Here is a 14,684-nt window from a genome sequence, read left to right as displayed (position 1 = left end):
GTTCCCTGACTAAAGAATAACAGCTTAAGAGAATCTCAATATTTGAAACATCTGTGGCAAAAAATCGAACTCTGTTCAGAAGTGCAAGAGCATATATCTTACTAGTGCTTCCACACAGATGTTTTGCTCCACAAAGCGAGCAACCATTTTATGTTCTCTTCCCACAGGCTGCCTCCCAAGTTACCTTATGATTTGCTGCAGTCTTTCCCAAAGGTTTTGATAAAACTCCTGAGAAAATTTAAGTCATGGAATAAAAAGATGAGTCCTCTTTTGTATTAAATGATTAACTGACAGGAAGCAAAGAAGAAGGATATTGGAGAGTTCTCACAATAGAGGGAAGCATACAGTGCTACAGGAACAGTATTGGGAGTGGAGCCACTTAATTTGTTCAGAACATTATTTGGGAGTATAGTAGTCAAGTGCTGAGAGAATATGACATTTTTCAGGATGGTGAAAATGGCCCATTGGGTACTCCCTGTGAAGGGTCCTTCTCCTCTGGGATCAGGAGGACATAGAATCATAGAGTTGGAAGAGACCCCAAAGGCCATCAAGTCCAACCCCCTGTAATTCAGGATCACACAATCTAAACACTCCTGACAGATGGCCATCCAGCCTCTCTTTAAAAACCTCCAAAGAAGCAGATTCCACCACACTCTGAAGTAGTGCATTCCACTGTCAAACAGCCCTTACTGTCAGGAAGTTTTTCCTGATGTTTAGGTAGAATCTCTTTTCCTTCTTGAGTGAATGAGTGATTCCCACTCCGTGGTATAGGGAGGCAGGAACGTTTTCTTCTACTTCCTGCATCCTGTGGTAGGAGTCACCTTCTCCAGTTTGGATACTTTCTTGCAGCAGTTTTGCTAAACAACTCACTATAACTATAACTTAAACTCGAACACCAATAACTTGGATGGGAAGAAGAGATATTGCTAAGATTGAAGCTGCTATAAAAAGACTTCCAAGTTGGCCTCCTTACGCAGGCTAACAGCCAGATAGCTGGAAACCTGAAGACCATGAAGTCTTCTACTAGTATTCTGCAAGGGGTTCCGAAATATCAGCACTCATCTATATCCAAGTGTACGAACTTCTTACTTCTACTGCCAGCATGGTTAGCAGTTAAAAGCGATAGACTCTAATCTGGAGAACTGGGTTTGATTCCCCACTCCCCCACATGAGTGGTGGACACTTATCTAGTGAACTCCATTTGTTTCCCTGCTCCTACACATGAAGTCTGTTGGATAACTTTGTGCTAGTCACAGTTCTTCAGAACAGCCCCATCAGATGTCTGTTGTGGAGAGAGGAAGGGAAAGAAGTTTGCAAGGTGCCTTGAATCTCCTTACAGGACAGAAAGGAGGGGTATAAATCCAAACTCTTTTTCTTCTCTTCTACTGCAGAGGGAAGATTTACAGATCGACACAAGAACAAAAGGTTCAGAAACGTGATAAGTTTAATTTTCAGCATACAATATTAAAAATGCATCACATCAATAACAGTATTACTTCCTGAGTTTTCCATCACGTTAAAAAAAGTTAACTATGAAGTATGTTACAACTGTAACAGTTTAAAAGTATTCTTTAAAACCAACATAATGGCATGATGCATTCTTCACATTAACCACCAGTATGTCGTAACACCATGTATTTAATGTACACATTTTACACCTAAAGAGAAAACGGAAAAGCTGTCCTGGGAAGCAAAGTTAGGGAAAGGGGGGGGGGGGGAGTTGCTTGTTCAATTTGTCCTGCTTCCTGCAGTGGAGGTATATTATATTGATCTTGTTAAAAAGCATTTTTTCCCTGATTTTCCCTGGTTTAAACTTTCAAATGCTACAAACAAATTGAAAAACCAATCTTAATTTAAAAGAGAATTTTTATCTGCTGGGGTGATCACCTTTAGCACTTTCAGCACACTTTCCTTAGGGTACTCAAGGTGTGTTAAAATTATGGAACCATGGTATTCAGAAGCTACTGCATTTTGAGAGACAATAACATCACAGTGGTGTGCTATATTTAAAAATAATGATTCTTCTCCCACCAGCTGGTCTTGCACTGTAGCTTGCATGGCTTGAGAGGCTAGACGAATTCTATTGTGAATGTGGCAGCACAGCCACAGCTGAGCTAAACAAATAGAAGTAGATGATCATGTCATTTCAGGCCATGAAATTAGCATACATCAATGCTATGGGTGCCCTCACCATCAGCTTGGACTGCTTATGGAATGCACATCCCAAGATCACACTTTCTTAAGCTGACCAAAATAAACAAGAAGTTTTGGACAGGTTTATGTAGCTATATGGTCCATTCTTTTTCTTACTGGAACATGACTGCTTATCACAAAAGTGGCAAACTTCAGCACTGTACCTGAAGAGGCTCTTATCAAAGTAATAAAAATAACAAATAATTGGTTGCCTCCACTGGCTGCTTGTGAGATGGCAAAAGCAATATTGATTGCAAATATGCAAGACATGTTCAAAAATGTTGCTTGCTGTAACACAATGCTCATGCATGTGACTAGGAGAATGAGGTGCAGGTGGGAAGTGGGGGAGAACAGGTACTATACATACCCTCCGATTTCAAACATTTTAAGAATCCTTGGTGTTGACATGCAAAGGCCTCAGACAGCAAGAGACTGGGCACCCTAAAGCTTTTCAATACACCTGGAGCTCGCAGCACAACACATCTATCTCATTGAGCCTTGAATACCCTTGTCATCTGAGTCACAATCTACTCAGAGCTCCATCATAAGCTCTTTCCTATGGTATGGCTACACTGAAGAATGGTGAAGCACAACACTTCATAATTGCTGCTCAGACATCTGCAACATCTCATATTTCTCATGGCCAACGTTTGGGCAGAAACCCACAAAAAAGAGCTTTTGGATGTTATTCTCACAGGGAAAAAAATCCAGGATGTTCAGTGTAGAAGCTGTAAATGGAAAGTGAGAAGCTATATTCCTTAGAAAAATGTTGAGAAAGTTAAACACTTCAAGTAAAAGCGAGGTAATAGGGTGACTTGGAAATCCAAACTTCAATCAGACTTTGCTAGACAGGAAGAATTTATATAGCCAGGGCTGCTCCTCAAAGTACTTCTTGCCAATGCTGTAGGTAAGATATGGTCTCCATCAGTGATGGAAAATGGAAGGGGCAGGTTACTTCTTTGAAGATCACATTAACACTGAAGCAGCTGTGCCACTGTCCATTCTGAAATCAAGCTCAGAATACACCCATACAGATTAAGGGAAACATATAACTCTGCTCTTATAGGAAAGCTGAAGTATGTGAAGCTTCCTGGAGGATGGACCACCACCGTCATCTGGTTGATACAGATAAAGGAACAGAACTATACAACAACTTACAGCTCATTCAGTCACATTTCTACTAGTCACAGGGCTGGTCATGGAAGTGTATACATTAGTTACAGAAACTGGTGTGAAAATACAATCTTCTTGCCATTTACACAGCAACAACATCACCACCTAAGAACTTCATATAATTCATCACATTTTTCAAATTCAAAAAGACATTTTAAGACTGTCCTTCAAATCACTTCATCACAAGTTTTGTTCTACAAAGTCTTAACACTGATAAACCTTGGAGCCCTTTGAAATATACAAAAAATTGACCCTCCAGCCAGTGCTGATGACTAGAAAATTAGCATCAAAGGGCAGCTGTGGCAGCTGGTTGGAATTCGCTGGTTTTTGTGGCCTGACTCATAGCTCTGCGTTTGGCAAGGCGGGACTTCGAGGGGGGAGAGAGCTTCATGGAGCATATGGCCTGGGCGATACTTTCTTCCTCTTCACTGAGATGATTCTCATGCTGGGACAGCTGGCGGTTTAGAGCAATAGCCTCAGCTGCAAAGAGAGTCAGCTCTTTTGTGCTGCTGTTCCTGGAGTTGGTAAAAAGAATGTCATAAGCCAGTGGTGGGATCCAAAAATTTTAGTAACAGGTTCCCATGGTGGTGGGATTCAAACAGTGGCGTAGTGCCAATGGGGCTGGGTGGGGTACGACGGGAGCGTGGTCAGGCATTCCGGGGCGGGGCATTCCTGGGGGGGAATGTGGCAAGGACGAAGGGCACGCGCACCCCAGGTGTAGTTCCTTTTCACCCCACCTCTAGATTCAAAGAAACCAAAAACTGTTTACAACTGTATTACAATAATAACTGAAGTAGGACTGTGTGCAAATGTCTGTTCCAAAGTGTGCTGGCAACAGGGTTGCCAAGGTCCAGGTAGGGCCTGGAGCTGTCCCATAATTACTCAATCTCCAGACTATACACATCAGTCCCCCAGCAGCTGCAAGGGGGCAGACACTATGACTTTACATCTTTATGCAAACTTCACCCTCCCCATGCTGCACCCTCAAATCTCCAGGAATTTCCCATGCTGGAGTTGGCAACAATAGTTGGAGAAGAGGGTCTTGCCAGTGCCACCCTCCCAGAAGGGACCTAACAGCCAGACCTGCTGGACTGGCTGCGGCTTGCCTCTGCCTGGGAGAAATGGGGTCTCCCTCTCGGCCCCGCATGAGCCCCTGTCTGCCTGCCTCAGCATGAGGGCTGGACTGTTGTCCGCTGGCCATGAGATGCCAGAGAGAGGAGGCGTGCATGGTTTCCCGCCTCCTCCTCCTCCTCCCTCCCTCTCTCCCTCTGGCGGGCGCTGGTCCTCGGGCTGACCTACGCAGGCCACGCAGTCGCTTCCACCTCACTCTTGTCCGAGAGGAAGCGCTGGTTGCAGAACTGGCTGGTGAAGGTGCCGTAGGGCAAGTCTTGGGGCGGTGAGCACAGATCCTCCGCCTCGGCCCTGCTGCCCGAGTCAGCTGCCTGCCCCCGACCTGGAGCCAGCCGGACCCAGGAAACGAAAGCAGAGAGGTGAGACTTTCTTTCCTGGGCTCTGGCTGGCTTGCGCCCGCCTCGCCAGATATGCAATGGGGGGGTAGGGTACCCGAGAAACCCCCCCCCCCTTACCTACGTCCCTGGGGTGGGGAAATCGAGGGAGGGAAAGGGAAGAGGAGGAAAGAAGAAGAGAGGGGGAGGTGAGGGCATGGAGACGGAAAAGCGGACCAAGTTAGTAACCCCCTCTTGGCACACACAAATAATTAGTAACCCACTCTCAGGAACCGGCTGGATCCCACCTCTGTCATAAGCCTAGCAGAGTAAAAAATGCAGCTCTTCACAGCTATAAAAAGGCACAGGGACGTGTCATGGCTTTGCTAGAATTAACAAGTTAAGGTCAGCCATTCCCAGATAAACTACAGATATTCCAGAAAATGTTTTCCCTCAGTTCAGCTTATATAGCTTCAATAGCAGGGAACCACCTTCCAATTACCTTCCCTCTCATACAACAGGTACTTAAGGAACAGTTACCTTTGAAGAACTTGTGGCGTAGGCAATCCTCTTTCAGAAGCATTCTACACAAGATTTGAAACATAGAAAAATAAATTGAGATTATTAGAATAATAAGTGTTTATCTGAAGTGTAAACAGATGATCATTATGTTTCATAGCTCTCTATATTGAATGGCATTCCAAGAGCAGGTTACTTGTCACATGAATTGGAGGATGGAAGATGACAATGTACACTGCGTGCACTGGCCAAGTCAGAAGACAACAAAAGTAGTCACAAGGCTCTGAATTCTACTCATGTCAACTACTGGGAGAATTTCACTAGCAACAGAATACAGCCTTGTGATGATAAATGGGAAAAATAGGGGCGAGGAACAGACACGGGGAAGAAGCTGCACATTCAGGTTCCTGAATGGCACCAACAAGTACCTGACCTAACAGTTGTTGGGCACTGTGCATAAAGGAATGCAGTCAAGGGTACTTTGACTCCCCACAGATTGATTTCTCTGCGACACAGAGCTCCCTGAAAGCAGCCTGCACACTCAGATTATACAGTACAAGTAAAGGCTTGGGAAAATACTCACCCCTTGCACCCAAGGATGCTGCAGAACCTGAGCAGCGCTAAGCCTCTCTTTGGCATCACGAACTAGCAACTTAGAGATCAGATCTTTGGCATCACTGGAGATATGAGACCAGTCCTTGTCAGGAAACTCATACTTGCCTTCTTGGATGCTCTCAAAGAGCTTGTTCTAAAAACAACAAACATTTGCTTCCTTTAAATGTTGATGACTAAAGTATAATTTTTAAAGTCCTTACAATCCAGCTTTCCACATTAAGCTGCGGTGATTCTAGATGTCAATTGCCAGTGTAATAGTGGAACTAAAAATCCCCACATCTTGCGCAGAACATTTACTCAACTAACCCACTATTCTAGACAGCTCACTTTCTGAGAATCCTAAGCCCTTTACTTCTTATGGGCTTGTTCAAAACAGCTTTATTCATAACTATATAAGTGTGAGAAGTTTGAGGCCCCTTTCCTCGCACTGCATTTCATGACTCACCATAAAGTAGCATAACAATTCACTCTAGTAACAAACATGTCAACTGCTCCAGATCCGTATCAAGCTCTCTCTAATGGTTCAATCTACCTACTGTTCAATCTGACTGATAGCAGCACAAGAGCTCAGGCAAGGGTTCTTCAGAGCCCACCAAGGATCCTGTTAAGTGCAGGTAGAAGAATTGAACCCAGAACTTGCTGAATGGAAATGTTTCTTTGAGTGCCAAGGTATGAATTCCCCCAAACCATATGCTGTCTGCTTCCCTCTCCCAATCCTCAAATTACACAATTCAGACTTGATTTACACATGCAAAAGAATTTCCCAGTGATCATCCAGAGGAGAAGATACAGTTTGCTTGGCCTCTCTGTCAGCTGCCAGCTAGGCCTCTATTCCAGCTGCCAGCTAGAGAAGAACAAGGAAAGGACATTCTGGCTGCCATCACTTGCAGAGAAAAAAGAGTCACAGAATAGTTGAACCATTCTGCCAAAACAAGATCAGTCTGGCACTGTCATTAATCTAACAATGATAGTCCCACAATGTGGATCAAAAAACCCCTCAAACAATGGGGAAATTCAAAAATAAGCTAGGTGTTTCTCCAATCCCCAGGGAACCCCTTGTTTCGAAAAGAACAGATTGAACAAAACAATAAGTTTGAAGGTACTGAGATCCTGAAGTACTGTCTAGGCGATCCAAAATAGCTGCTGAGATATTGCAAGACTGCCCTGCGAGCCTCTGGTCATCATTGTTTCCCTTTTCAACATTATGAGGTTTGAGGAGAACAGAGGCTGGCCAAGGTGGGGCTATGGAAAAACTGGGAGCTAGAGAAAGCAGGGTGAGGAATCACAGGTAGGCAAGAAGGCAGAGGGAGAATTTGGGGGGGGGGAGAGAATAGAAAGAATAAGGAAATGGGAATTTGAGTAAGGCAAAGCAAATTCCCTTCCTCTAAAAGTTCCCAACTTGTTTATAAATTCTTTCAAACTCACCTTGCTCTTTCTTTCCCCTATACTCTCCCTTCTCTTGTGTATCTTTAGATTGTAAGTCTGATGGCAAGAGCCCATATCTTGCACATTTTACTAATGTAAGCCTCCTTAAGCGGCAACTATCAATCTAACAAAAGAATGAGATGAGTATAGGTGGCAGAATGCTGAGGTCGTAAAACACACTACAGTACTTTAGACTACAGGCAGAGGATCATACTGCAGGATGTTCCTCTATATGTTAAAGACTCCTGGGGCAGAAGCTCTCCCCCTAATGTGCTTTTTTTCTGTTTTCACAGAAAAACTGGTACCATCACCTGCAGTCCAAAGTGGTGAACTGTATTCTACAGCACAAGGGCTCTAATAGGATGAAGGAAAAATGGGACTTAAGACATTGTACTGACTAGGACCAACCACAGCATTTTCTTCAACTAAGAGTTATATTATAGATTGCCACTAGATGGGCCGTAAAACAACGTGGCTAGTGCTGTTTTATTAACACGACAGTCGTTTCTATTGATACCCAAATTTACTCAGTTACCTGGCAAATTTTGCAGATTTCGCCTCTGTCCCATCCACAGTCTGTACCACAATTCCCCACAAAAGGAGGATAGCCACTTAACATGATGTACAAAATCACACCCAGGCTCCACAGGTCACAGCGCTTATCATAGAATGTGGCTTCATCTGTGAATACTTCTACTACTTCAGGGGCCATGTACTCTGCAGAACCACACTAATATGTGTGCAAGAGAGATCACATTTATAGAGTTAAATAAGCACAATTACGGTCAGATGAAAACAGAAATATTCAAGGTCTTAGTGTTTAAGAACATCTAAATCATAGCAAAGATTCGTTCACGGTGCACATTTATATACTTAATGTTCTGTTTACTGTTATTTAAGACAATGTTTTTCAATATTTCTATTTTGGATTACAATTATTAATATTTAATATTAATATTTTCCCAAAACCTCATGGCTCTCTAGAATACCTGTCATTTCACACACTATTGGTAGACCATAAGCCCGTGATGGCAAACCTATGGCACAGGTGCCCAAGGCGGCACTCAGAGGCCTTTCTGTGGGCACGCATGCCATCATCTCCCCCTCCCCTTGCCCAGCTAGAGGCGGCTGCCAGCAAACGCATTGGGATTCACGCTGCACAGGTTGGCTGTGCACAAGGTGCTCTGCCAGGTGGGACTGAACTTCAGGGAGGTCCTCTTGAGTCAACCTGATTTGCTGTAAGTACCATCTACTGCCCCACAAGTACCCCCCAACCCCCACAAAGCTTGGGAGACTGGAGGCTGGCATGCTTTTCTTGGCATGTAACTTTTGGGACCAAACTAAAACTTTGGGGGTAGGATTAAAAAGCAGCAGTCCAGGTGAGGGGCTTCCATTGGGAGGAGTGCATCTGCTACGAGCAGCGCAGTCGCAGCGATGGGATTCAGGCGCTCACCCTGATTGGAGTGAACTGTTTGTTAAGGGCTACCTCCCCTGGGAGAGAGAGGGATGGGGCTTTTAGTGCCTGGGAGCCCAGGGCAGGGAGGAGAGATCTTGCAAGGTCCCTAGGCTCGCGACACCAATCCCGTTCCCACAGGGTCAAAGCAAAAGTACAAAAGATAAAAGGCATTTCACACTGATAAAGAACTGAGCTAAACCAGGCCCCGACCAGCTGGCAGGAAAGGGAGAGGAAAATCCCTTCCCCCCCCTTGTCAGAATTAGGGCCATTCTGACAGAGGCAAATGTGGGACAGAGAGGTCCATTTCAAATGTGGGACAGAGAGGTCCATATTCTGCATGCTTTTATTTTTCTGTTCCTGTTGCATTTTTGTGGGAAGTCAAGTGCTGTGATGACATGTGAAGGAAATCAGATGGCTGCTCCACAAATTTAGATTTCCTGAAGTTCCCACCCCTCACACATCATTCTTGCTTAGGATTGCCTTCCTCGACTGCCTTCTATTTTGTGGTGGTGGGGTTATTGGATTTCAGCATTAAACCTCAGACCGAGTTTTCGGGAAGTAGTATAAGCAACCCTGTTAAGTTCTGTTAAACCCCACTGATTTTCATGTGAAGAACTAAAGTGTGATCCTTTACCTGGGAGTAAGCTCAGTTGCTGGCAATGGGGCTTGATTCTAAGTAAACCCTCCTAGGGTCGTGATTCACCCATTCGAAGCATTGCATGGTTGCTTCAAAGCAAAGCCACTGACTACCACCAAGGTTACTTCCGAGTAACCCGCACCTTGGAGCCAACCGTTTTTCTAAACTAAAACCTCAGTATTCAGGTTAAATTCCCATGTTGGCACTTTGCGATAAATACGTGAGTTTTGGGTTGCAGTTTGGACACTCGGTCTCGTAAAGATTCGCCATCACTGCCATAAGCGAATCACAGGAATACCCCTGCATAACTATTTTAAAACACAAAGCCCTGGAAAACTGAGGCAAGATAGTAAACAAGTAACAGAGTCAAAGCCCAGGAGGCAACTTAATCCCTTCAATTTTTGCCTAAGGTAACAAGAGAGAGTCAGCTTGACAGCTTTGTTAGTCACCTCACAGTTGCAATGCAGTTAAACTATGAACTGTTTGTCCAAGCTGGCAGATACAGACACTAAATACCAGGAACAGAGAGATCTGCATGCAAATCTAATTCATATGTATAATACTATAGAACAGCCTTATTCAAAAGATTTAAACCCACTGATTTTTCACTCATGGCAAGTTTCATGCTTCTTGCAAGTAAGTATCAGATTGCCTCCCACTACACTGGCAAACTACTGTGCCAGTTGCTGAGCAACAGCTATTGCAGAACCAAATGAAGGCATGGAGAATTTTAATTCTTAGGTATCTCATGATACAGCATTTGAATATGCACACGTTTTAAGCTGTGACCATATGGAAATAAATGAATGACCTTGGAGTACAGAATAGAATTTGAACAACTATGCTGCATTACAATCCCAAGTCCATGTGAATCGACATCAGTGGCTGAAGTGTCTGTGCAAATGGAGGTTCACAGAAGACAAACACTTCAAACAAGGGTGGTGAAGAAACCTGAAACGAGCATCTCGTGCATGTTCTCCACTTCAAAGTTCAAAGGACTAGACTGCAATCTAGAATCTATTTGTTTGAGGACTCTTTGGTTTCTTGTTTAGTGTGATTTAGCAGGGTTAAATCAATGAAACACATGCTAGGTACAGGGATGATAGGTACAAGACTTGACACGTCAACAATGCTGAAGGCTGTATTTTGTAGACTTGGGTAGATTAGGTGTTTTGAGGTACAGGGTAATGCAATTCTGCTAGATGCAAATGAATTAGGGCTTCATGCTATTATTAATGCTTAACACCTCCCCTACACCAAAGTGAATGTGCAGGAATGATGCAAATCAAATTTATAGAAGATGGCTGCAGAAGGTACTTATATCATGCAAAAGGGGTTTACTACAGAGAAAAAAAAGTTGATATTACTTTAGGTGTAACAGGTAACTACATGAAAAACAACTCAATAAAGCCTGATCTCATGTAACTGAAAGTAGCCGTTGCCTTTAACTTAGACATCATTCCCAGTTTTTGTCTATGGGTAGCAGTGCCAGAGGTGGTGATCTGAGATTTCAGTATCAAGGGGCACTGAAGATGCAGCATTGAACTCCCATAACTGTGCTTAAGAGTTTAGAATTGATTATAAGATCATGTCCTCCTCCATCCTTACCAGAAAAAATACTCCTCTCTCTTCTCTAACCCTGCTGCTCAAGCTAACAACTAAGCTTGTTTTTATGACAGAGACAAAAGAAACCAAATGCAAGATATCCCGAACTACTGTTTTGTGGCCATAACATGGCTTTGGACAAAACTGGGGTCATTACCTAGAGTCAATGGTAACTTATGGAGGAAATTATCTTCTGTTAGCCACATGCTGTGAAAGTGTCCAAGGCATACATGCAGTTAGAAGCATGATGCTCTGTAAAGACTGGCTTATTCTGGATGCTCAATTTATACCCATTAATTTAAGGGAAAAACTTTTAGCTGTTGGAGAACCAGTTACAGCAGCTATCTAGAACACGCAAAAGAAATTGAGGATAGTTAACATGTTTGAGGTTCATTTTCAGAAAACAAGTCTTGACAAGGTCAAGAACCAAAACTTTAAGAAATTACAAGATCTCCACCATGAATTGTGTGATAAGCAGTGGTGGGATTAAGCAGGTTTGCGCCACTTCGGCAGAACCAGTTGTTAAAATGGTACTTCGTAAACAACCAGTTGTTAAATTATTTGAATCCCACCACTGATAAGCCCAACATTTGTACAACTTTTAACCAAAGAACTGTTTATTTCACTGATCCTCCTCCCTTGTATTACCACAACATCAGAAGAATGTACTAAGCTACATACTGGAGTAGTCAGTTCAGGTGTAGTTATTGGAGTAGATGCGCTATTGAGTTTCACTCCACTCCCAAGGTCAAAGTCACAAATTTTTACTGGTGACACCTGAAATAAGGGAAAATGCGTCAAGATGATAAGCACAATCCTGAAGTAAACTACAATCTTGCAGCCTTTAAAGATATACACATGTATTTTAACGTAAGTTCCTATGTACAAGAACCTGCACATCAGGAAGTGGGGGTCTAGTCCAAAACTTACAATAGAATAAAAACTGATTAGTCTTTAAGGTGCTGTAAAAACAAAGTAACTTGTGGCAACAGTGACAGAGCTGGCCCTCTACAATTATTAATCCTGAAGAACGGTTAACACAAACAAAAAGAAACTACAAGGTATGAACTACCTTATCGTGAGATTCACACAGTATGTTTTCTGGCTTCAGATCTCGATGAGCAATACCTAAGGACAAAAAGGGAGGTCCTGTCAAACTGAGGGGATGTTCTCATAAAAACAGAATTATAATGATATTGCTCATCAACCACACCATGTACCAAAATAATCTCAAGGCACAGAGTAATATTATAGTAAGTGGTATTACAGCAAAAATTGGGCTAATGCAACAATGATTATTCTTGAGGTTTAAATTTACTTCATGGTTAAAGTGGTCAAATCAACTAACCAGAAAAAAATAAGAACACTACAGTTGTGGCCAGCCATTACTGCCCACCCCAAAAAAAGCCCCTGAGTATTTGGTGGATGCAGCTACAGGTGCACTGCTTCTATTTCTCCATGTTGGATGCCCCTGTTCACCTAGAAATGAGGAACCGTCAAAGACTATGTAGATACACAGGGAGTTTCTCTACTCCAAAAGCTGAAGGATTTATACCTATTTGCTGCCCCAACTCTCAATCTGTCTGCCTTATAACTACAAAACACAAGCAAATAGGATTTTTCTTAGAAGCTACGGAGTGGAAGGTATTCACAAGACAAAATGGAAAACTAAAGCAAAGGCTAAGGAAAGAAATAAATGAAAAATGAAAAGAGGCTTGTTGGGTAGAAATGCTCCCTGAATTCTGGTCTAACCCAAATCATGGGATGTATGAATCCACCATGCTAGGCTTGCCTGTCAAAGATTAATCCTTTTGATGATCATGAGCTTTTTGCTCAGCTGTTCATTTAATTTTCTACATAGGAACTCCAGAGAAAAGCTAGGCCTGGATTCTTCCCTTCTACTTCCTAATATTCTCTTGTAACATTCCCCAGAATATTGCATCCCATCTCTCCCTTCTTGTGCAGCCATGCCTTCTTGTTACGGGTGCCTGGTAAGACTCTATGCAAGTGTCTGATGTCAGGAAAAAAGGATTATGTCTAAGCTCTAGGGAGACAGTGTGGTATAACAGAACTTGGATATGGGAGATTCAAGTTCAAAACCTCACTCTGGGTGACCTTAGGCCTGTCTCACACTCTCAGCCTAACCCTGTGGTAGCAAACCTATGGCACTCCAGATGCTCATGGACTACAATTCCCATCAGCCCCTGCACGGAGCCTGCAGAGCCTGTGGGGAATGAAAAAGATGACTGAGTAAGGGGGACAACAGGCAGTGGCGGTGGCTGCGGGTGGCTCGTGTATAAGTCAAGGAGGGCTTTTTCAGCACAAAAAATGTGCTGAAAAACTTGACTTATCCACGAGCATATACAGTATGTCACATGGCAACATCTCCTTCCCTACAAGTATGTTACACCTTCAATACCTAAAACAGTGGTTCTCAACCTTCCTAATGCCGTGACCCTTTAATACAGTTCCTCATGTTGTGGTGACCCCCCAACCCTAACATTTATCCATTTTACAGATGAGGAATACTGATGCAGAGAGTCTTAGGCGACCCCTGTGAAAGGGTCATTCAACCCCCAAAGGGGTCCCGACCCACAGGTTGAGAACCACTGACCTAAAAGAAAAATCCATTCCCTCACCATTCTCTGTCCAGATTATTTTTCACTACAAGCCATAGCCTTTAACCCAACTTTGCAAACCCTAATTTAATTGTTATGTTCTAACACTTTCTTTATCATATGCCAAGTTGTTCAGTTCAGCAATGGTGTTTCCACAAATTAATTTCCTCAACAGGCAAGCCAGCTGAGATCCTCAAATTCCACCACTTTGAATGCCATATTAAATTAATTGAATGATAGAGAGTTGCTACTGCAGTGGTACCACAGGAAAACACTGAAAATAAATGATTTATTACATCCAGAAGTAAATACAATACCAGCCACTGAAAGTGTTAATATGCTTGATTAATGAAAAGTTTTTGCTTATTAAACAGGATTTTCCTTTAGCTAGTGCTAGTTAAGCATAAAAATGACTTTAAAAATTTAACTTCTGGTTGTGAAAATAATGCCTCAGAATAGCTTTGTACACTAATCTGCATTTCTACTTCTGAACTTGGCCCTACAATGCAAATCAAAAGTAGTATAAAATGGGGCCAGAATCAACTGGGGGGTGGGGGGAGCAGAAAAACTTTGAAAAACCAAACTAAAGAAGGTAAGTTCTGGCAGCAATCTTGTGAACTCTACCATGAACCTTGGCTACCACTGTGTAACACTGATAGCTGGCTGACTGGGAGAGGCTTGGAGCTGAAAGACTGCAAGCCTTCAGCTCTGACCACCCCCATCCCCCATCAACAGGGAGAGTTGGCCACCCCATCATTTCAAATCCTACAGGAATGGTCCACAACAACAGAAAAACCAAGAGAGAAGGGATCGGGGGTGGGGGAATATTCCCTGTCACTCCTCCCTTGTCTTACCTTTTCTAGCCACTTTCAGATGATAGACAGCATTACCTGCCAGGTCAGCTGCAGCATATGCAATTTAGCCACACAGATGCCAGAGAAGTTTGAAACATTCCCACCTTTATAGCCACTTTTGGCAAGTTATAATGATTTGGAAGT

General features: G+C 43.1%; 1 protein-coding gene across 5 annotated transcripts in view; it reads right to left on the bottom strand.

Moving 5' to 3' along the window:
* Positions 1–1,426: 1,426 nt before the first annotated feature.
* Positions 1,427–14,684, bottom strand: part of MKNK1 (MAPK interacting serine/threonine kinase 1) — a 41,234-nt gene continuing 27,976 nt past the window's right edge. For all 5 annotated transcript variants that reach the window (XM_048496353.1, XM_048496356.1, XM_048496355.1 and 2 more), the window contains 6 exons: positions 12,141–12,196; positions 11,750–11,845; positions 7,906–8,100; positions 5,914–6,078; positions 5,352–5,395; positions 1,427–3,881 (listed from right to left, as the gene is read on the bottom strand). In XM_048496353.1, coding sequence (XP_048352310.1) covers positions 3,653–3,881; positions 5,352–5,395; positions 5,914–6,078; positions 7,906–8,100; positions 11,750–11,845; positions 12,141–12,196 — 785 coding nt within the window. In that variant the 3' untranslated portion in view covers positions 1,427–3,652. The remainder of the gene's footprint in view (positions 3,882–5,351; positions 5,396–5,913; positions 6,079–7,905; positions 8,101–11,749; positions 11,846–12,140; positions 12,197–14,684) is intronic.

This window comes from Sphaerodactylus townsendi, linkage group LG05, assembly GCF_021028975.2.
Source record: "Sphaerodactylus townsendi isolate TG3544 linkage group LG05, MPM_Stown_v2.3, whole genome shotgun sequence".
In the NCBI taxonomy this organism is placed as follows: domain Eukaryota; kingdom Metazoa; phylum Chordata; class Lepidosauria; order Squamata; family Sphaerodactylidae; genus Sphaerodactylus; species Sphaerodactylus townsendi.
This window is presented reverse-complemented; position numbering and strand designations above follow the sequence as displayed.